The sequence below is a fragment of the Danio rerio genome, chromosome 17, assembly GCF_049306965.1.
Source record: "Danio rerio strain Tuebingen ecotype United States chromosome 17, GRCz12tu, whole genome shotgun sequence".
Taxonomy (NCBI): domain Eukaryota; kingdom Metazoa; phylum Chordata; class Actinopteri; order Cypriniformes; family Danionidae; genus Danio; species Danio rerio.
In genome coordinates, this window is record NC_133192.1 from 35,513,235 (window position 1) to 35,537,507 (window position 24,273).

At 41.3% G+C, this 24,273-nt stretch overlaps 2 protein-coding genes across 3 annotated transcripts in view; one reads left to right on the plus strand and one right to left on the minus strand.

Annotated features, from left to right (window-relative positions):
- LOC137488123 (uncharacterized) overlaps positions 1-24,273 on the minus strand; it is a 590,350-nt gene that overhangs the window by 478,546 nt on the left and 87,531 nt on the right. The window lies entirely within an intron of this gene.
- The window catches only part of fut8a (fucosyltransferase 8a (alpha (1,6) fucosyltransferase)), a 187,294-nt gene that overhangs the window by 87,014 nt on the left and 76,007 nt on the right, over positions 1-24,273 (plus strand). The window contains exon 3 of one of the 2 annotated variants that reach the window (XM_073927596.1): positions 8,392-8,934. In XM_073927596.1, coding sequence (XP_073783697.1) covers positions 8,732-8,934 — 203 coding nt within the window. In that variant the 5' untranslated portion in view covers positions 8,392-8,731. 2 annotated transcript variants of the gene reach the window in all.

Consider the following 24,273-nt stretch of genomic DNA (forward strand, 5'->3'; position numbering starts at 1 on the left):
CCTCTATACTGGAATGAAAAGAGCTGACATTTTGCACATCAGTATGGGAAAGGAAATTAGAGAGTCTATTATCCTTGCTGTGTGCAATGTGTGTGTGTAAAAGAGAGAGAGAGAGAGAGAAAAGACAATCTTTAACAGTAGAAAAGCGCCATTTTCATTTGCAGCTGCATTAACTAAGAAATGTCAATAAAACATTTCAAAAAATCTACTGAAGATGTAGGAAGTAACTAACAAAAGAAATATCAATACACTACTGAATTGTGATAGTCTGTCATCACAACATTGAATCGATAGGTATTTTAAACTATTGTATTTCACGTTTTAAAGCAGTAGTGTACTCAGATATAAAAAGCTCTGTCGTCTTTGTTTACGCTCATGCCGATTCAAACCTGCGTGTCTTTCTTCCTTCTAAAGAACACAAAGGGAGAAATGTTGAAAAATGTACTGTTGACGTCAAAACTGATGGGATGAAAGTCATACAGGTTTGGAAAGACTCAAAGGTGAGTAAAATGATGACAGGGTGTTTATTTTTATGTGAAACGTTCTGTCTTTTTCATCACCTTTAAGAAAAAGCATTGCATATGAAGTTTGCGGGCAGCGCAGTGAACTCTTTCATGTCACTTTGCAGAACCAAGTTATGAAAATCCTAATAGTGAAAGTCAAAGTAGCATGACTGCACACATGGCTGCTCATCTGTATCAAGTGCATAGGCCAACTGTGTGTTTTTTTGGGTTTTTTTTGCTGCGTCAACAAGAGCAAGCTGATTTCAGGAATGTCATTAGCAACAGCATTGTGATATTGTACATGTCATTGCAGTGCATGCAATGTAAGCAAACTGACAATTTAACCCATCATAATTAACAAAGATATGATCCAAAAGATGTTAAATAACTCATGCTACACTCAAAACAAAAAAGATTGTAGAGTTTGTTCAAACTACTTATTTAATAGGAGTTTTTTTGTGGGACAACTTAGTTTTTTTTGTTCAATCCTCTTTGTGTTTGTAAAAAAAATATAATAAGTTCATTCATTCCTTTTCTTTTTGGCTTAGTCCCTTTATTAATCTGGGGTCACCACAGCAGAATGAACCAGCAACTTATCCAGCATTTGTTTTACGCAGCGGATGCCCTTCCAGCTGCAACCCATTACTGCGAAACATCCACACACACCCATTCACACACATACATTATGGACCATTTAGCTTACCTAATTCACCTGTACCACATCTTTGGACTTGTAGGGGGAAACTGGAGCACCTGGAAGAAACCCATGCAAACACGGGGAGAACATGCAAACTCTACACAGAAATGCCAACTGACCCAGCTGGGGCTCGAACCAGCAACGTTCTTGCTGTGAGGCTGCATAATAATAAGTTACTTCAATCAATTTGTGTTGGGAAAACGAAGGAATTGTGTGGAACCCAGCCTTTTTTTACAGTGTAGACTAATATAATATACTGATATATTTGTTTAGCTGAAACACCATGTGTTGTTTTTTCAAACACAAATATGAACGGATGTTCTATTAATCAACATTAATAATGGTAATATCAAAAGGAATAACATCTAATCAGCTATAAAAAAAACTTGCAAATTCAAATTAATGTAAAAAATAATCTGTTATTCACAACTTAGAGCACTATCATACACCCAGCGCAATAAGGCGCAAGATGTGTTTTGCGCGATATGTTGATATTTTCAGACCAGAGCAAGCCTCATTTTCACACTTTGTGCCATATTGCTTAAATAGCAAATCCATTTGCGCCACTTTGTGGACTCATGGGCATGCTGATCTAAAATGAAGGTGTGTCAATGGCGCATTGCTATTTTGAAAAACTGAAATAGACTGCACCATTGACCAACTGAAACCTGCTCCAAAGTCCAGTGCAGAGCGCGTTAGTTATGCGCCTATTCAGGTCTAAACGCTTACACATTGCTTAATACACACAGGATGTACCGTAATACACAAATATCTTTACATATGAAAAAAGGATTAAAATGATCCTTTTCTACATAAACATAAAAACTACTACCTCCATACCTCATCTCAGGGTGCTTTTTTCAGATTATTCAGTTTATTTTCATTTGCATTTGTATAATGTTATAACAGTATTATTTATTATATGCATATTGCTATTTGCTTTAGTTAAAACAAGTTTAGATTTGTTTGAACAAACATTTTTACAGGTTTTTTTTATGCATAAAAGTATTTTCTGAGCTCTGCATGATTACAGTTGATGCATTAAAATCTCCTCACACGACCATTGCTGTCTACAGAGTATGAGCGAGCACTTGGATTTCATCTAAAATATCATAATTTGTGTTACAACGATGAACAAGTATCTCGGAGGATTGAAATGACACAAGAGTGAGTAATTTATAACAAAAAAGACATTTTTGGGTGAAAAAGAAGAGTAAATTGCTGACACTGATTGGGATATGGGCAGCATGGTGGCTCAGTGGTAAACACTGACGCCTGACACCAAGAAGGTTGCTTGGCCAGTTGGCATGTCTGAGTTTGCATGTTCTCCTCATGTTTGCGTGTGTTTCCTCCAAGTGCTCCGGTTTCACCCACAGTCCAAAAACATGCGCTATATGTAAATTGGGTAAAAAAAAAATGGCCGTGTGTGAATGAGAGAGTGTTTCTCAGTACTGGGTTGCAGTTGGAAGGGCATCCGCTGCATAAAACATATGCTGGAATAGTTGGTGGTTCATTCTGCTGTGGCTATCCCTGAAAATCAGGAGCTAAGCCAAAGGAAGTACTGTATATACAGTACCGGACATCTCCAATCAGTGAGTCTGCTTAAACTCTACCCCTTTTTTCAATTGGCTTCAAACTTGCATTCATATCTGCCTCCAGCCAATCAACAGCCTATTGATAAACTCTATACCCAGTGTTTAATCTTGTCAAATACAGAAGAACAGATTGGCTGTTACTTCCAGTAAAGGTTTTTGTTTTTTGTTTTAGTAATAGTTTTCATTAACAATGACCTTGCTTCTAACCATTTCAGTCTTTAGAGAGTTTGCCTCTCAACCTCGATTTGAAACGAAAAGAGGAAGAAAGATACTTGAAACCCTGCTGAAATCCACCCTAACCTGAGCAGGCTGTTGTTCAGCCCCTGCACGCTTTCATAAATGCAGGCATTAATTATGGATTTATTGCTGTCCTTGTCTGTGCGCTGCTGTGTCACTATGCAGATCTCAATTATTCATGAGCTGTTGGAGCAGGGTAACGGGTGGCGCACTCATGCGGGACGGTGCAGTTTACAGATTATTCTTCTTTCAGTATCAAATCGTCCGGTTCACTTTATTGCAGTTTTTTAATGACTTGCTCCCTATTTCTCATTTAAAACTAAGACTAATGGCAGTCAGTGGTGACATTTCTGTAATGAGGATGTTGAGTGTGTACTTAACACTCACACTCTGTGATCTATGTTTGTGTGTGGAACTGGGAAGCTCATCTTCACCCCTGAGTGTACTGAGTTAATTACAAGTTTAAATAAGTAGAATGTCATGCTGAAGAGGCACTTTATTTAGTGTAGTAAAATGATATGTCCTCCTGCATTACACACTTCTGCCCTGGAGAAATGACGTGTCATTCACTCTTTTGCACACATTAAATAAAGGAGTTTTATGTAGATTGGACAAATGCTACACTTTTATAGCATTTTGTTATTTGCTTGATACGCATTTGAAATGGTCGTCATGGTTCCTAACACTGAAAATAGTCAGATTTCTAGCACTATGAATAATTTAGCTCCACCATAATAATTTTCCCTCCTATTTCTAACTCATACTCATTGTTCTAATTCAGTCCTAACCATACATTGTGATGGGCCATAGTCACGCTGGTTTTGTAAATACAATATATTAATTATTTTCACAACTGTACCTTGCAGAGATTTGTGTATGGCATGATATACATTTGAGGTCAGAATTAATGGCCCCCATGTTAATTTTTTCCCCAATTTCTGTTTAATGGGGAGAGTTTTTTTCCACAACATTTCTAAACATTATAGTTTTAATAACTCATTTCTAACAACTGATTTCTTTGCCATGATGACAGTAAATAATATTTGACTAAATATTTTCCAAGACACTTCTATACAGCTTAAAGTGACATTTAAAGGCTTAACTAGGTTAATTAGGTTAACTAGGCGGGTTAGGGTAATTAGGCAAGTTATTGTATAATGATGGTTTGTTCTGTAGACTATCGGGGAAAAAAATAGCTTAAAGGGGATAATTTTGACCTTAAAATGGTGTTTAAAAAATTTTAAACTTTTATTTAAAAATTTTATTCTAGTCGAAATAAAACAAATAAGACTTTCTTCAGAAAAAAAAAAATATTATCAGACATACTGTGAAAATTTGCTTGCTCTGTTACACATAATTCGGGAAATATTTAAAAAAGAAAAATAAATAAAAGGGGACTAATAATTTGTTCTATTTGGGTATATATTGGCTATAAAACTAACTTATTATTATGTCTTGTCATTGCAAGAACTGAATATGATTTCAGTTTAGGAACGTCTTTTGTGAGGACTAAATTTGCAGAGCCCAACCCAGCAACACAGAAACTACAGTAATGCTTGATGTCACTATTGACTGCTGGCCTGGGCAATAAAAAAAAAAAAAAATGCAATCTTGATAATTATTCTCCATATTGACCGATAAAGATACATATTTCTTTATGAGTTGTTAATGCTTCTAGATTTAAAAGTGTACCCCAAAATGACGGAAGCCACAACAATAAGAGGGTCCATATTTTATATTATAAATTTTCAATGACTGAAAATTCAGTATATTTCTAATATCAACACACTTTTACATACTTATTGATATGCATTTTTGATGTGTGATTGGCTCTTAGATGAATATTGAGTAAAAAAGTGCAGAGCTTATCATTGTTATTGACATAAATTTTATCGTGATTTAATAGAAAATCAATTATCAGCCCAGCACCACTTCAGAGTTCCTAGTAACAGTTCGAATTTAAACAGGAAAATAGTCTCTAGAGGAAATTACTTCTAAGGGAACGTGTGGTTCCTGTGACTGAGTTCCTGTATGTACAGGGCAGCTCATGATTGGTGTTTACCCTGCAAGCATTGTTTGTGTTTAAAAGAAGTCTAGGAGACGTCTAATAGATGTCTAAACATAGACTTATTGGGTAAAATAAATTTGGGCTGTCAGTAAAACTCCAATGACATCTACCAATAAATTAAAAATAGACTAGTCATTTTTTTAAATCTGATTATTTAATTTATATATCGTATATTTATGAGATCCAAACAATGTTTCCAGGTTTTTATGATTAGGCTACTATGTTATTACTTTAGATTTAAGTACAGCGGTTTTCTTTTTACTTTTTAAGAACAGTGCTATTTTAATGAACCTTTGAAAGCACATTTTAATTTAAAAAAAAAATTGTTTGTTTGTTTTTACCTGTAAACACAGTTGATGTTCAAACTATTCACAATGTTTAAAGTGGCTGACAATATTATATATTTTAAATAATAGGAATTAATCTGCCTCGTTTTTGAACAGTGCACTGCTGTAGCTGCTTTATTAGGCCTACAGTGCTACTATATTTCAATACTGGTCATTATGGTAGTACTTTGAGAACCAATTTTTTTCTGAGGTGGTACTTGGTGAAAAAAGTTTAAGAACCACTGACTTAGACTATTGTTAGAAGAGTGGTTGCATCGTGGCTCAATGTTTAGCTTGGTCACCTCACAGTAAGAAGGTTGCTGGTTCGAATGAGTGTGTATGGGTGTTTTCCAGTACTGGATTGCGGCTGGAAAAGGCATGCGCTGTTTAAAACATATGCCGTGATTTATTCCGCTGTGGCAACCTCTTAAAAAGAGACTAAGCCAAAGAAAATGAATGAATGACTGTTGTTAGATTAAAACTAGCCTTGTTTTAGCCTAGACGTCTATGTTAAGACATCTATTAGATGTATTTTAAACACAAAATTGATTGATAGGGATTGTTATTGTCAAAAAGATTTATTTATTTTAATTTTTTTCTGCTGGACCGGATAGCATTTAGTGTGGTTACTTAAAAAATTGGATGGATTATTATTATTATTTAATTTTTTTTGCTTTTATTTCTGTATTGTGTGTGGTAACTGTTTCATAGAAGCTATTAGGTACTCAAAACCCTGCTGTATTGCGAATAAGGATTGCAGGGTGCTAAAGAAAAATGTGTCCATGCAGTTGCACATTTTTGTTAGGCTTTTACTTCTTTCTTTTCTACACAATACAGTATGTCGAAACCATTTTTAAAGATTAGTTTCAAGGTATGAGCCGGGCAGATTTGAAAAGGAGCTTTTCATAATGAATGTTAGAATACAGTATTGACACAGCGCTAATAATACAAAAGAGCAGAGAAACTCTGTAATAAAAAGGACAGCAGCTCATGTATTAGAATATAAGCTGATTTCAGTATATGCCAGCAGGAGTGTGGGTAAACCCAAGTGTAGTTTCTGTGTAGTAGTGCCCCATGTGTGCACCCCGTCGACTGCAGTAGTGATGTGCATAAATAGCTGCCGGCCCGCTGCACTGAGACACTAGAAGGTCACTCTATTGATTCAGTCCCGCACTGCGGCCTTTGATTACCGGGCCTGACACACCACCGCAATCTATAATGCATTGTATATGCTCTGTACAGAAATCCATAATGACTCTCTATATTCCGCCCTCTTTCATAATGAAGGATAAACGGTGCCTACGTTCCCCAATCTGTCAGATAGGCCCCTATCCGTCAGTCTGCTTTTATATGCACAGTGAGTGGCACATTATTCCAGCTCTGTAAATGGTTTACTTTTAAGATACGACTGAGCAGGCTTGTGGGTGTGCTGCGTGCATTAACTTGAGATTGTGATACAAGAGCAATTGGACTTGTGATTGCACATTTAAGTAAATATATGAAAGTACACGCATTTGCAGGTTAAGCTGGAGTCACAGACTGTGTGTGTGTGTGTGTGTGTGTGTGTGTGTGTGTGTGTGTGTGTGTGTGTGTGTGTGTGTGTGTGTGTGTGTGTGTGTGTGTGCTGGTTTATCTTGGATTCTTGGGGGCAGTCTTAACTGAATGCAATGTGATAAAAAATTTGCTGGATGTTTTATTCATGATAAAGTAGAGCTTTAGCATTTAAAAAAATAGAAAGGAAAAAAAGACAGAAAGAAGAAAAGATAAATTGCAGAAAATTTTAACATAGGCTCATTCTGAAAACGTAGGCCTTTACACATTTCTATAGAGATTGTAAATTATTTTTATTTTTGTTTTCAATTTTTTTTTTTTTTTTAAACAGAATACAGAATCTGTAGCAAATCAAGTATAAAACTTTCAGCATTAAACCTAGGTGGGTTCATATTACAGGGAAGGCAATAATAAAAATGCATAAATAAATAAATTAAGCTCAAAAGATGAATTGTATGAATGTTCAGTAATAATTTTGGGCACAACAATTTTTAAATAATATCAGTGAGGAGCAGACAAAGTTTAAGTTCAGTTTAGAAATGTTCAAAGTTTGGGGGACAGGAAGATCAGGAATTCTGCATTTTGTTTTTAAAACGAATGCTGCGGGGCGGTATGACGCTGTTCGCTTTCTCGCTTACTACCTGATCATTTACCTCTGTGTGGACGGCTTTTTTTTGGGTCAATTGGTGCTTTTAAAAACTTTATTAGTTGAGTTTAGGGAAGTAGAGGGTGGGTCAGTAGATTGGTCAGTCAGTTGACAGTGGCCTCTGGTGGATTTACATGAGAACAGCAGGTGCGAATGGCAAGAAAAATTTGAGTGGTGGATTTGTGAAAACAAAAACTGCAGAACAACGTAGCTCCTGAGACGTATGTAGCGCTCTCCAGAAATTATTTCTATATATATATATATATATATATATATATATATATATATATATATATATATATATATATATATATATATATATATATATATATATATATATAATATAATATAATATAAAGTATGGTGGGCCAAATCAAAGGTTACAAAGGGCCAACTTTGGCCTGTGGGCCCTACTTTGGGCATCTCTGACCTAAACCCTACCATCATGATGAGTTTAAGTGAGATTATTCAAATTCATACAAAATAAACATCTCATCTATGACAGCATAAACTAGTAAAATAGTTCAACTGCCATTTAGATCTGCTGTCTTTGCTTTCCTTCAAACAAAACTTAAATAAAATCTTCTTCTTGCCAGCCATCTTTTCCCAAAACTGCAACAATTCATTGTGTGTGAATTCACTTTTAGCTGACTCGACATCTTCAGTTTCACTTTAATTCTCAGTAACAGCTGTACGACTGTATCCTTGTCAGCATCTTACTTCAATCCAGTCTTCATATCCTTAAGGAGGAAAAGGTGGAGCTGATAGACTATCTCAAACCTGCACTTACGTCTTTATCTCTTGCCGTCCTATCATCTCACTGACCATACATACGGCTTTGTTTTTACAGGAGCAGATCCCCTGTAGGAAGAGGAACTCATCAGAGTCGTCAGTTCTCTAAAACAAAGTCTCCAGGGATCTCAAACCTCTCCGCCCCTTCTATGCAAGGGGCAGCTGCCATGATATAACCTCCAAACCTCAAAGAGCACACACACACAAGCCAGACCCAGAGACCCCCTGACGTCCCCTGCTTCCTCTGTGGAAGAGTCCCGAGGTAAACATGTCTCAAATGCCTGTCTTGTGAAAGGGGAGGGCAGCAGTAGGCGCCATGCGTCCGTGGACGGGCTCGTGGCGCTGGATTATGCTGGTGCTGCTGGCCTGGGGAACGCTGCTATTCTACATCGGAGGTCACCTTGTGAAGGACAGCGAGCATCCGGAGCGATCCAGCAGAGAGCTGTCCAAGATCCTGGCCAAGCTGGAACGGCTCAAACAACAGAATGAAGATCTCAGACGCATGGCCGAGACGCTCAGGTCGGTGAAAGCTTATGTCATAGAGTTTGAATTAAGATTTGTTTTCAAATGTGTTGTGCTCAAAAATGACTTTTGCTGCTTGTTTAAAGTTCTTATTTAAAATGAGTTGAAACAACACAATTCTTTAGTTTTTTTGGGGGGCAGCTTTATTTGTTTATGTTCAAGCCGCTCATATTTGTAAAAATAATTAAGTTAAATTAACTTAATCGATTTGTGTATAGAACCCAGCATTTGTTTTACAGTGTAATTCGTTTGTTGGGTTCTACTGTATGGATACCTGACCGGTAAGCCGTCTGACAAAAAAGTGCCCTTCTGAATCAAATCAGCAGGATGCCCTTCTAAATCTTTTACTTACTTCGAAGACACTACTGACTAGGCTTACATGGACATCTGTAATCTAGCTGTTTACCTTAATAGACATAAATATAATATAAGAAGTTTACGTGAAGTGCTTTCATATAAGAGTTCCCGGTAATTTTAGGTGACTTTAACTTCATTTCGGCAGTTTCACATTCACTTATGAACATTTCATTCATGCCCCCGTGACAAACTGTGGTATTAGACACAAAAAAGAAGTAAGGACTAGTGAGAGTGTTATGGAATTTAATAACGCACATCAAATGGAAAGAAAAAAACATTTTGCGATGTGTGTGTGTATGTCGGAAAATATGGTGAAAAAAGGGTAATAGTTTGATTGCAGTGTTTACTTCAATAATGCCACTAATATATGCATACTCCACATGTCTTATTTGCATTTCTGTTTAGTTCAGTTATGACTTTAGTCGCATCAAGGTAATCAAAAATCGCTGTTTCAAGCTTATGTAGGCCTACATCTCAAAATTCATGTTTAACCGATTAAACACTTTGTAAACACAAGTGCATCTTATTGAACATCATTTATTTTCATCACCAATTATCATAGTGGAACAGTTTCTCAAGCAGTTTGTGATACATTTTGGAAACGGGAGATGAGCCTCTGGTCTAATTAAAACCTGTTCTCGAAGACTTACTTTTAGTAATTATTTGGGTAGCACACATATTCTGAATACCCTCCACAGAATTCAAATGAGCCATTTTAATCTAAATTTCAAGATTACAGTAAGATTAATGTAGATTAAAAAAAAATAATCTATGGCCACCTATATTGAAATCACGTGAATAATAGCATTTTGGTCTCCCTGTAAAATATAATGATGACAGAAAAGGTTGTGTTGGGTCCTACCTAAATTCTTTCTTACGTTATCAATTAAAGGTGTTTTCTGTCACTGATAGTTGCTGCATTAATGCATTCAGTGTAAACATTACAAGATTGTGATCTCAATTCTCGCGCAACATGAATGATAAAGGATGAAGATTTGCATATATTTATTAATCCTTCAAATCGCTGCATTCAAATTTTCGTTTGGTCAAGAGAGATTAAGTTTTTACAATTTTTCAGTTAGTCACAAACAGTCAAATAACACAGAAGTTCAGGGAGAAGTCCCTTTAGGGAGAGTTTGGAATATGTTGTAGAATTGAACTTCAGCCTGCGAGATACCAAGTGGGATATGTTGGGATTCTTTAATATGCAATACATATGGGGTTATAGTCTTCGATCTTTCTCAGCAAATGAGAACATTTCAATCCAAGGTGTATGGTGTGATTTGAAAATGGTTCTATCCAGCCATAAGCAGTGTTATTTTGGTCATTTTATATATTGATAGGGTATTTATTAAAAACTATATATTTTTAGATTGTTGTAGTGTACTGTAAATGTTTTAGTGGTATGAGTTTTTTTTTTTTTCTTTCTTTAGTTTTATATTTGGTCACACTTTATTTTGATGGTCCGTTTGTTGAATTTAAGTTAAATTGCATCCACATGCCAACTATTTTTTATTAAATTATAAGCAGACTGTTAGATTTGGGTTAGGTTGGGGTTAGGGCTAGTGTAAGTTGACATGTACCTGCAAAGTTTCTTATAATCAGTTAAATGTCTGTTTAAGGAGCAGTATCAACAGACATTAAGCAGACAGTCTAAGGACCATCAAAAGAAAGTTTTACCTTATGTTGATTTCTGTTTTAGTTTCATTGACAGCATTTTCTTAAAAAAAAAAAAAAAAGCTCTAGTAATTATAATATTTACAACCATTTTTTACACAAAAACTTTTTCATCTATTATTTTGATTTTATTTCACCTTTATGTTTTCCTTTTTTAATTTTGTTTACAATAACATCAATGTCAGTCATAAGTAATTTGGGATGTGTAACAGGTTTTTAGTGCATTTGACCATATTACTTTACATATTACTTTAAACCAAAAACAAGTTAGCGTCTCTTATGCTGGTAATATGTTGTTTAGCCAGCCTTACCTCACAAGGAAATCCAACTATTTTATGTATTGGCAGAAAAGTATCTAATTCCTACCACTATTTATACAATAGCATTTTTTGTTCATACTATCATTTTTAAAAGGAAGTTTCCTTTTAAACCCAACCACCTAAACCCTACCGTCATGATGAGGAAGTCATACTAAAATGCATGAGTGAGATTGTACAAATTCATACAAATTAAACATTAATAACAAAAAATTATGAGTTTCCATGAGATTGTGTTGGGTTTATCTGGTCTCCGATTAACTGAGACCAGCTATAAGCGTAACCACTTAAAACAGCTAAAAAAGGATGTTAAACTCCTCTGAAACCCCGCCTGATCCGCTTAGGCTGGTGTTAGCATTATTGTTGTTTTTTTTATCCATCCCATAACTTTTATTTATTTAGTGCTTTTCACATGACACATTGTTTAAATCCAACACTATATTAAAATGTTTGTATGTAAAATCTCAAAGCCTTATAGTATCAGCATTAAGCAGATTAGAGCTTGGCAATAGTATACAGTTGTTTACATTCTGCCATGAAATAAACAATCTAGCAGCTGAGATTTGCGATGAATAATGAGATTGGATTTAGCATACTTTATTTAGCATGCTAACAGCTTAGCGGTACATTTGATCATGGGGTGAAGCCGTTGAAGAATCCATTAGTTTCTAGATTCATACAGTTTAATGGCTACTGATATTAATCATCACTCTGGAGCAAATTGCATCATATGCAGCAGTCCATTTCAAAACAATTCCTCTCAGAAAAGCACTGTTAGCAGTGTTCCTGTTATGCATAATGATAGTGTGGCTCAGTTGGTCTGCTTAGATGTGCTGGGCAGTGATCCTCATCTGCCAGTAGCTGGTCTTATGTGGTCAGGACTGCACTCGTCACTTCCCATCATGAGCTGTGGTTTTTGACAGATGGCCATTGGACTAAGTTTGAGCTGCTTTGCTAGTTAAATGATCATTAGCTTTAGGGAATTCTTGTATAATCAACAGATGCAAACGCACTTCCTCACAGTTCACCTGCATGCTAAAGTTTTCATGTGTGTGTATGTGTGTGTGTGTGTTTGTGTGTGTGTGCGTGTTTGGCCTAATGCCATGCATTTGCAGTATGCAAACTGGGCTGTACTGTGTATTTCACTAAGCTGTGGTCGTCAACTCTCTGCTTATGCATTATGTAAGCCCAGTTATCTGTGTTATTGTAAATTATTAAAATGACCTGGCTGACTTATTCCACAAATGCTTCTCTTAATCATCTGATATTTGACAGTAAGCACAAACACATGCACACATGATCCCAGAAGCTTGAATCACATTTTAAACAGTACAGTTGAAGTCAAAAGGATTAGCCCTCCTGTGAAATGTATGTTCTTTTTTAAATATTTCCCAAATGACGTTTAACAGACTGTGGATATATACATTTATTAAATCTAGTTTTATATTAACAGTCATATTTATATGATTAAAACCTTAATTATAATAATTATTAGCCGCCTTAAATGTATATAAAATGTACAAAAAAATCTTAAGTTTAAATAGTTGTGTGGCATCAGTGTGTGAATATAGCCAGCATCTAATGATAAAAATTAATTAATTGTTTTTTATAGTCACACTTCATAAAAACAGTCTGCAGAAACACTGATTAACATTTTTCCTTTTGTACATGTCATCAGAGAGGGAAGCTCTCACCCATTATTCACAGTCTCTCCCTCATTAGCATAGACAGCCCTGAGTGAAAAGCAGCCATCTGGCATTAGACTTTTTACATCGTAACTGCCAAAGATAATGTCAGCACAATGTAAGTTTTAAGAGGCACAGACGAAAACCATAGACTATTGTACTGTATCATCTTCCGAGACTCTTCTTTTGGCATTTTCAGTTTTACACAAGAATAACAGTAGTCCTGTTTTGAATCTGTCACTATGCTAACACATAGGGTGTACTGACACTATGCACAGTTGCCTTGAACCGGGCCAAAGCACGCTTGTCCCCCCTCCCGTCTCGACGGCCCGCAATCACATTACATTCAGGCCTGGGCTCGCTTAAGTCATCGATGATGCGCTGTTCAGTTTAATAGAAGAGAAGCGCTCTCGCTCAGCACAGTAGAGATTTCTTTAGTTATATCGTTTAAGTCGTTTTGATGCGTTGACACACAGTCAAATATTTCACTGAACAGATCAGCCACTTTTGGCGCTCATAAACAACCATAAAGTCCTCGTGTTGCAGGAATTAGGAGGTTTGCTGAAGTTTTGCAGCTGTCGGGCAGTGGGGGGTTTGCATCTTTAATAAATATGACAGCTTGCGTTCATTTGTCAGTAAGAATGATTAATTAATCAATATGAAACAGTCCCTTAAAAGGCATGTCTCGCTTTCAGTTTTGGGCTCAGGCGTATTTTGCACTCAAACACAAGAGTACAGTGCCAAAGCCCAAGTGAACCGCGCACACCTCTTCCAACCGGGCCAGGGCCAGCCAAGTGAACCTTGCCTGAGCCCGATTCAGAGCACTCACACTTCTCAAACGATCCAGGAAACAAGCCCAGGCATGGTTCAGATAGCATATTGTGAGTAGGCCCATAAGCATTTGTAGCCTCACGCCCTTTTTAAAAAGAGGGACAGGTGCACAATTTCATTTAAATTTAAAGCAACAGTCACCAAAATGGCACAATTTGAATCAAAGCCTATGAGGGGCAGTTTCAAAGAGTTATAAAAAAGTTATAAAAAATGATTAGTGGCGTATTTAAGCCCAAAACTTCACATACATACTGTAGAGACCCTAGAGACCTTGTTTACATCTTGTAAAAGGGGCTTAATAGGTCCTCTTTAAGAAATATTTTCCTTCGATTGTCTACAGAGCAATCCATTGTTATTCAATAACTTGTCTTTTTATTCTAACTTGCGTAGTTAAACAAAGACCAGTTAAGCCTTTACATTGCACTTTCACTTGGCAGCATCTATCGTAGTTTTCCTATTTAAGCTTAATTAGACCAAAACTAATTTAAATTCTTATGACCTCTTCCAAATGGCCACCCTGACCCTATATCTATGGAAAATCCATAGAAACATAACCTTTGTGCAACATCTCTGCCTGATCCTTTTTAAAGCAAATATGAACCAGATGTAGATTTTATTTGTGATTAAATTATTTTACTTACATTAGACATTAACTTACTTTACCTGTGAGCACTGGCTTTTACTATTAAATGCATGAAATGTCATGAAAGTGCAGTTTCCCAGTACTTTCTTCAGTAGTTTTTAGAGACCTATTCTTTGTGTATAGTATTTTCACATAGCTTAAAGTGATAAGTATAAATTATATGAACTAGGGTTTAATAGTACTGAATGGGTCGGACATGCTCTTTAAAGTTTGGATTAGAATCAGCTTCCCGTCAACATAAAGAGGAAGCATTTCACTTCCTTCACACATGTAAACAAGCCTACAGTATAGGAACAACAGTCTTGTTTGGCAGAACACCAAGAGAGACTTTTGATTAAACTTTGATTTTCAAAAGCCTTTTCGAAATGAAACTGTTTGTGTATGATATTAACGAAACAATAATTTTCTGTAATGATAATTAATACTTTGCTTGAATTGTTATTCCTTAAACTACCCCACCAAAAATATGTTTGGATTGCATTTCTTAACTCCTAATGTCACTAGTTAACACACTCAATGCATTTCTTTTTTCAACACCTCCCATAATTTCTAAAACCTCTACCAAATGGTTGATATGTCGGTTTATGGTAAAAGTACTGGACTTAATACATATACTATGAAAAAATCTGAAAATATGAAGTGTAAGACCAATTTATTTATCAAAATATTAAAAATAAAACATTTTTGAATAATAAATCATCTTCATTGTTGAAGTATGCCTCACAATATTTCAAATTCTCATTTAATGTGCGTTCTAGTTTTTTTTTCTTTTCTTTTTTTTACAATAAAACCAAAATCAAGTGTTGTAGTGCAATAGTATAATGATTTTAATATTTTTTTTTTTTGTAAACCAACAATGCTGTGTGTAACCATTATTCATACAGTAGGTGAGAGTTCAAAGTGACTATTACCGCCGCGTCATATACCGCCGCCGTTTGAAATAGGAGCCGCTTTGTTTTTAGTGTATAACCGCAGTTTGTGAATGAGCCGCCAGGGGGCGCAAAGGGACGGGATGCGAACCGACAGAAATAGCCCACACAGCAGCCTTAAATATGCTATTGTGCTTGTAAATGAGATTAAACAATAAGTCAAAGCATTATAAATCCTTTATTAATCATTTAAAATTTGTTAACACGATTTATTGTTATTCTAAACTTTTTAAGTGCAAAGAGGATTCTTTTTGAAAAATAGAATTGAAGAAGTTAAAGACAACTAATATGAAAGCACAAACATTCAGTACAAATATTCTAAGTATGCCTAAATTAAAAAATTAAAGCAGTCTTTTAGCCTAAATGTAAAGAGATTTTCAGTGTTTGCTATTTTGGTAGGACTAACACAAGACCTTTTCATTTATGTTTTAATTTACCTTTTTATTTACATTTTCGCTGTTGATTATATTTTACTATTTAATTTTATGTCACAATTATTGTACATAATAATAAAAGAATAATGAAAAATAATAAAAATAGGCCTTATGTATTTAAGGACATGTGGTGAAACACTAAGAAACGGTCAGGCGCATGGTCTAAAGAGCTTAAGTTGAATACTGCTTCATAAAATAATTTTGCCGCAGGACATATCTCCAGGTTTATTTTTAATAGTTTTAAGTTATTTTTTTTGTTTCAAAACAACAATGTTCTCTTTAAAGTTCTCTTTAAAGTATAACTGTTGTTTTGTTTTTTTACTTAATGGCCCAGTATGTTTTGTATTTTAATTTCAATTTCAGTCACCTTGCATATGCATTTGAAATATAATGCGCGCATAACCTCGGAAAGAAAAAAAAACTGTCAAAGGTTAGAGCTAATTCATAAAAAGGTCGCATTCTGCTTTCACTCTCCCCAAAAAATGCTCTGTTTAAACGATTTAATTATTATCATCGTACCCACTATATAATTATTTAAACCTTCTCTGGTGTTTATTGTTTTTAGAAAATATCTAAAATCTTCAAAAAAAAAAAATCTTGTAAAATGAAAGTTTAATTTGACTTTAACGGTTTCATTTATGTAGGCTACATAGACCTACCTAAACTGTTATAGCTTGCTTTTGCTTGTTTTATATTGGTTTATTTATTTAATGCGGTTTTATCCGATAATAATTCTTTAAATTATATTTTAATATGGCTCAGGCAATTTTTTCAAGATTTGACACTTGTTTTGAGTCTACAAAAGGGGACAGGTAATTTGTAAAGATTTATGTCTTTCTGTTGTCTTTAATATGGTGTATAGATTATTATGCATTATTGAAACATCAAGGGGACGCAACAAAGTCACTTATAAATTTAAATTGTATTATGCAACAGCCTTTAAAACGGAAACATAAGGGCGATTATAAGCAAAAAGACCTCAGCCTATAAGGTTAGTTTTCTTTCCCTTATTTATTTATTTATTTATTTATTTATTTATTTATGTGTTTGACGCATGTAACTCGTGTGCGATCGGTATATATATTAATAAACTTCACAGCCACAAATATACATAACACAACTTGCGGGTGCAACCAACAAGGGTTGTGCATTTTAGTTTAACTTTTTGAGCGTTATAAGCAGTTCGGTGTTAGTTTTTATATCAAGCCGAAACTAAACAGCGCATTCTCTCCGCCTCCTTGTTCATAACCAGCTGGACACATGCTGCTGAAGCAAGCAGGGAGATAGCCTACTCCGTCATTCATAATCTTAGCTGATGTATCTGAGTTGAAAGAATATATTAAAGAGGAATGTTCTTTTAACAGTCCCGATACGTTTAATCTTTTTATTTTTTTTATTACTTTTTTTCCTGTCATTTCTCTTCATCAAATTATTTTTTAAGCTGCTTGATTATGTTAAAACAGAAAGCAGAGCCCGTCAATTGAGAGTGATGCATGTCATGTGTTGCATAATTGCCTTTTTTCCTGTACGTGCATGATCAATTTCTGATCCTTTTTTGCTCGGGCTCTCACACACAACCTTTATGTCTGCTGTGTCTTTAATATGGTGTGTAGATTATTATGCGTTATTGAAAAAATCAAGGGGGACGCAGCAAAGTAACTTATAAATTAAAATTGTATTATTTTATGCAACAGCCTTACATTTAAAACGGAAACATAAGGGCGATTATAAGCAAAAATACCTCAAGGCTAGATGTTTTCTTTCCCTTTTTTATTTATTTGTTTATGTGTTTGGCACATGTGTGCGACAGGAAAACTAGTGTAATTACGGCAAGCCATCTTTCCCAGACTCGGGGCAAATTCCGCCTTTCCTTTCACTCCGTCCCGAAGCCCCAGCTGGCCCTCCTGCCATCCACTGCGTAAAACATATGCTGGATAAGTTACCGGTTCATTCCGCTGTGGCGATCACAGACTAATAAAGGGACTAAACCGAAAAGAAAATGAATGAAGAATGAATGAATAAATTAATAATAATAAAATAAAAATAAGGTAATAATCTTTAAACACAAATGCCGCATAAGCGGCCTTTTTATTTTTAGAGATGGTACATTTGAATTGCCTCTTCCCACTTCCCCCACCTCAAAATTGAAAGTTGCAAAGAGAACTATAGTTCCCCTTCGGTTGGGGAACTTCAGTGCCATGAATGGGAGGATTCGGATCAGAAGCCGCTTATCTGGAGAGTATTGAACGGGCCAATGAATGAAATTAATTGGCAGCGTAAGCTTGCGCAGGTGTGCGACATCTGCAATCATCTCAGCATATAAGCACACCTGAAGCCAGCAGACGCCATCCTTTTCGCTTCAGATCCTTTCTGAGTGAGTCGATGAGGGTTCCTCTTGCTGATCAGCACTTCAGAGCGAACGAGTGTGTCTCCCGGTCCAGAGTGGGTCTTCGCGGTGGCAGACGGTCGAGCTGGGTTACTCCCTTGCCTGCGGTTCTTTGGGTCCGGTCCTCCAGAGCGGTGCGTATAGTTGCAACTTTCCTAAAAGAGCAACACAGTCGTGCAGCACGTCCTTTTCAGGATGGCGCTCCGACTGTGCGTTTCTGGATGCGGGGGTTTCCTGTCTCCGGATGATGGACACGATCACTGCATTGCATGTTTGGGGGTCCAGCATGTTAATGCGGTGCTCGCGGGCGGTTCATGTCGTCATTGCGATGCCATGACCGTTGCACAGCTAAGATCGCGGCTAACTTTCGCAAGAGAGCGAGCCACCCCAGTTGCCTCCTGTTCTAAAAAAGCAGCGGGCGCTCGGGCAGATCTGAGGGTTTCAGCGGGAGCTAATCCGCCGCCCACGGGCTCGCGGACCTCTCGCTCCTCACGGCGCTCCATCCAAGCTTCGGGTGGTGAGAGTGATCCGTCTAACCAGATGGTAGCTCTCACACTCGCTGACACCGGAGATCAGATGTCCTCCGCGGCATCGGAGGGTGGGCTTTCACTGTCCGACGAAGATCCGGACCCGCTCGCCCCCTCCGGGCAGGTGAGCGCTGTCAAATCGGATCCTGAAGCGGACATGTTAGCCGTGCTTTCCCGGGCTGCTTCGGCCGTGGGGTTGGAGATGGTTTATCCCCCAGCTCCGCGGCCGGACCGACTAGATGGGTGCTACGTAGAGGACCAGAAGGCGAAGCCTTCGAAGCCTCTCGTCCCCTTCTTCCCGGAAGTGCACAGTAGGCTCACGCAGTCCTGGAGGGCACCTTTCTCTGCCCGTGCTGCGAGTGCCTCCGCCCTCACCGCCCTTGACGGCGGAGCTGCCAGGGGGTATGAGGCGATCCCGTCAGTGGAGCGCGCTATCGCGGTCAATCTTTGTCCGCGCGGCGCCTCTACGTGGCGGGGTTTGCCCCGCCTCCCGTCCAAAGCCTGTAGGTTGTCTGCCTCCCTCGGAGCCAGAGCTTATAAGGCTGCGGGCCAGGCTGCTTCTGCTTTGCACGCGATGGCCACCTACCAGCGCTACCAAGCGCAGGCGCTGGCCGAGCTGCACGAGGGCGGGTCCAACCCAAGCTTATTACATGAGCTGCGCACCGCGACCGACTATGCTCTTCGGACTACTAAGTCCGCCGCGTGTGCGCTGGGGAGGACGATGTCCACACTTGTGGTTCAGGAACGCCACCTCTGGCTAAACCTGGCCGATATGCGCGACGTTGACAAAGTTCGCTTTCTTGACTCGCCCATATCCCAGGCTGGCCTGTTCGGCGACACCGTCGGTGAATTCACCCAGGAATTCAAGGCGGTGAAAGAGCAGTCGGATGCGATGGGCAATGTCATCTATCGGCGTGGCCGTAAGCCCGCTCCGCCCGCCGAGCCATCCACCTCCGCTGTTCCTCGCCGAGGGCGCCCGCCAACGAGTGCTGCCCCGCCCCCGCCTGCGCCTCCGGCCAAGCGGGCGCGGCGTTCACCTCGAAAGCAGGCAGCCCCTCCTGCCCAGGGCGCCGTTAAGTCCGGTAAACGGACCGCGAAGCGTCCCTGAGACAGGCCATCCGGAGAAGAGGAAACTTGCTCTTTCCCCGCTGGAGGGCGGGGCCCCGATAACAACGGTACTTTTCAGTGCCACCAAAACATCAGTAAAAGAGCACTTTTTCCCTTCCCCGGATGTGACTGCACGAGTTCTGCCAGTCCGGGACGCGCTGCCTGCCGGCTCGCAGACTCTACGTGCTTCGCCAGTGGCTCACGAGCGCTGGGGGGACGGTCTCCCTTCCCTCAGCCCTCCAGCCCCCTCTCCGGAGTCAGGGTGCGGAGCCAGAGCGAATCGCTCTCCTCCAGCTTTTCCGCGGGACCCTCGTGCTTCCCGGATCAGCACACCCACTCCGCGCTGCCCCACCGCTGGTACGTCAGCGATTGTAGCGATGACTCCATTAGCGAGGGCTCTGCCTGCCTGGTTAGCGCGGGCCAGCCCCTCGCGGTGGCTCATACGCACAATCAGACTCGGTTACGCGATTCAGTTCGCGAAACGGCCCCCCAAGTTTACGGGCGTGTATTTCTCCAGGGTCAACCCCCTGTCCGCCCCTGTCTTGCGAGAGGAGATTGCTGCCCTCCTGGCGAAGGGTGCAATCGAGCCGGTTCCTCCAGCCGAGATGGAGAGTGGGTTTTACAGCCCATACTTCATCGTACCCAAAAAGAGCGGTGGGTCACGGCCAATCCTAGATCTGCGCGTTTTGAACCGCTGTCTGCACAAGCTGCCGTTCAGAATGCTCACGCAGAGGCGCATTCTCCAATGCGTTCGTCCTCGGGATTGGTTTGCAGCCATAGACCTGAAGGACGCGTATTTCCATGTCTCCATTCTTCCACGCCACCGCCAATTTCTGCGGTTTGCGTTCGAGGGTCGAGCGTGGCAGTACAAGGTCCTCCCCTTCGGGCTCTCTCTGTCTCCGCGGGTCTTCACCAAACTCGCGGAGGGTGCCCTAGCGCCCCTTCGGCTCGCGGGCATTCGCATACTCAATTATCTCGACGACTGGCTGATTTTAGCCCACTCGCGGGAGCAATTGATTATGCACAGGGACGAGGTGCTTCGGCATCTCCGCCTACTGGGGCTTCAGGTCAACCGAGAAAAGAGCAAACTCGCCCCCGTGCAGAGGATTTCTTTTCTCGGGATGGAGCTGGACTCGATCACCATGGTAGCGCACCTCTCCGAGGAACGCGCTCGCCTGTTGCTGAACTGTCTGAGGGAGCTCGACAGCAAACTAGTGGTCCCACTGAAGTTCTTTCAGAGGCTCCTGGGGCATATGGCATCCGCAGCCGCCGTCACGCCGCTCGGGTTGCTCCATATGAGACCACTTCAGCACTGGCTTCACGATCGGGTCCCCAGACGCGCATGGCACGCGGGCACACACCGGGTCTCGGTTACTGCGCTGTGTCGCCGCGCCCTCAGCCCTTGGAACGACCCCTCGTTCCTACAGGCCGGTGTGCCTCTAGGACAGGCGTCCAGCCATGTTGTTGTTTCAACAGACGCTTCCAACACGGGTTGGGGGGCCGTGTGTCGCGGGCATGCGGCTGCGGGCCTCTGGAAGGGTGCCCAGCTGCATTGGCATATCAATCGCCTAGAGCTGTTGGCAGTGTTCCTCGCTCTCCACCGCTTTTTACCGGTGCTGGAGCGGCAACACGTGCTGGTCAGGACGGACAGTACGGCGGCGGCGGCGTATATCAACCGCATGGGGGGTATGCGCTCTCGCCGCATGTCTCAGCTCGCCCGCCGTCTGCTCCTCTGGAGTCACCCGCGGCTGAAATCGCTGCGCGCCATTCACGTCCCAGGCACGCTCAATCGTGCAGCCGATGCGCTCTCACGACAGCTGTTACGCCCTGGAGAATGGAGACTCCACCCCGAGTCTGTTCAGCTGATATGGGCGCGATTCGGGGAGGCCCAGATCGATCTGTTTGCTTCCCCCGAGAACGCTCACTGCCAGTTGTTTTTTTCCCTGACCGAGGGCTCTCTCGGCACGGATGCACTGGCCCACAGCTGGCCTCGGGGCATGCGCAAGTATGCGTTTCCCCCAGTGAGCCTGCTCGCGCAGTTTCTGTGCAAGGTCAGGGAGGACGAGGAACAGGTTCTGCTAGTTGCGCCCCTTTGGCCCAACCGGACCTGGATATCAGAGCTCTCACTCCTCGCGACGGCCCTCCCCTGGCGGATCCCTTTGAGAGAGGACCTACTCTCTCAGGGACAGGGCACCATCTGGCACCCTCGCCCCGATCTTTGGAACCTCCACGTGTGGTCCCTAGACGCGAGGAAGACTTAGGTAACCTACCGACTGCGGTGGTTAATACCATCACTCAGGCTAGAGCCCCCTCCACGAGGCGCGCCTACGCCCTGAAGTGGAGTCTATTCACTGAATGGTGCGTCTCTCGCAGAGAAGACCCCCGAAATTGCCAGATTAGTGTTGTGCTCTCTTTCCTTCAAGAGAAGTTGGACAGCAGGCTGTCGCCCTCCACTCTCAAGGTTTACGTGGCCGCCATCTCCGCTTATCATAGCGCGGTAGCTGGCGGCACCGTGGGAAAGCATAACCTGGTCATCCAGTTCCTTAGGGGTGCTAGGCGAATTAATCCATCTCGCCCCCCTCTCATGCCCTCTTGGGATCTCGCCCTCGTTCTCACGAGTCTGCGATCCGATCCCTTTGAGCCACTCGAATCAGTATCTCTAAGATTTCTGTCCCTGAAGACAGCTCTGCTGGTTGCGTTGGCCTCCATCAAGAGGGTCGGGGACCTGGAGGCATTTTCGGTCAGTGACTCGTGCCTGGAATTCGGGCCGGATTACTCTCACGTTATCCTGAGACCCCGCCCCGGTTATGTGCCCAAGGTTCCTACCACCCCCTTTAGAGATCAGGTAGTGAACCTGCAAGCGCTGCCCCCGGAGGAGGCAGACCCAGCCCTTTCTTTACTTTGTCCAGTTCGCGCTCTGCGCATTTATGTGGACCGTACTCAGAATTTTAGATCATCTGAGCAGCTCTTTGTCTGTTATGGCGGTCGGCAGCAGGGAAGTGCCGTATCGAAACAAAGATTATCCCACTGGATTGTGGATGCCATTTCACTCGCTTATTCGAGTCGAGGTCAGCCGTGTCCCCCGGGAGTACGTGCACACTCCACTCGGAGCGTTGCATCCTCTTGGGCGCATGCACGCGGCGCCTCTCTAACAGACATCTGTAGAGCTGCGGGCTGGGCGACACCCAACACATTTGCAAGGTTTTACAATCTGCGAGTGGAGCCGGTTTCCTCAAGGGTATTAGGTAACCCTTTGGTGATTGAGGAGACAACTCGGTAGGGTGTTGAAACACGCTTGCTGCGCCATTCTCCCTAACACGGAGGTACGTGCGCCTTTTTTATCTGTCAGTAAAGTTCCCCGTCAGGTGAGCCCTGCAGATTCCTCCGTGGCCCCCAGCACTGACTCAGCGGAGGAGTCACTTGCTGGCCCACTACGTTGTAGGTCTGCCCGCTGGTCAGCCCGCGTTTTGGGTATAGGTGCCTGCTATGCGTGATCCCCACTAGGCGATCCCATATGCTTATTCCGCCACGGTTAAGTCCCCCCCCTGGGCGGACCCGTGTCTTCCCTCTCCGCTAACCACTCTTTGCTATGCGTACTCCCCCTTTTTAGGGCTAGTCCATAGGTAAATTCTGCCATCTATCCCCCCCTTGGGTAACGGATGGCCTCCGCAGCGTCCTCCCTATCGGGATTGCACGCTTCCCAACGTACTGTCGTATTTCCTAGAATTATCTAGATGCTCACGACTTCCCAAAAAATATATCTAAATCCGTAAAACTTCTGTTGAAGTAGGATAAATTAGGGCCAGGGACACGTTGGAGGACCGCGCCCCCCATGATGTGGGTGCGTCACGCTTGCTTGACTATCTCCTCATCGGGGGTGTTGGTAAGGTGCAGTCATTATGGCGCTTTCCATATTCTCCCATTCATGGCACTGAAGTTCCCCAACCGAAGGGGAACGTTCGAGGTTACAGAAGTAACCCTTCGTTCCCCGAGGAGGGGAACGGAAGTGCCATATTCCGTCGCCATAATGACTGTCCCTTAGCTGTTTGAAAGTCTCTTCAGCTTAAAAGGATGGCGTCTGCTGGCTTCAGGTGTGCTTATATGCTGAGATGATTGCAGATGTCGCACACCTGCGCAAGCTTACGCTGCCAATTAATTTCATTCATTGGCCCGTTCAATACTCTCCAGATAAGCGGCTTCTGATCCGAATCCTCCCATTCATGGCACTTCCGTTCCCCTCCTCGGGGAACGAAGGGTTACTTCTGTAACCTCGAACGCTCATTTACACCTTTATGTCTAGCCTCAATAGCAAAGAGCACAGCCCATTCACACCTCAACACAGAGCAAGTTTAGCGGAAGAATGTCAAATCAGAATCACGCAGATGAAGCACACCAGCTACTACTTTCATGAAACTATTAAATGTGTATTGTCATAAATTTGCT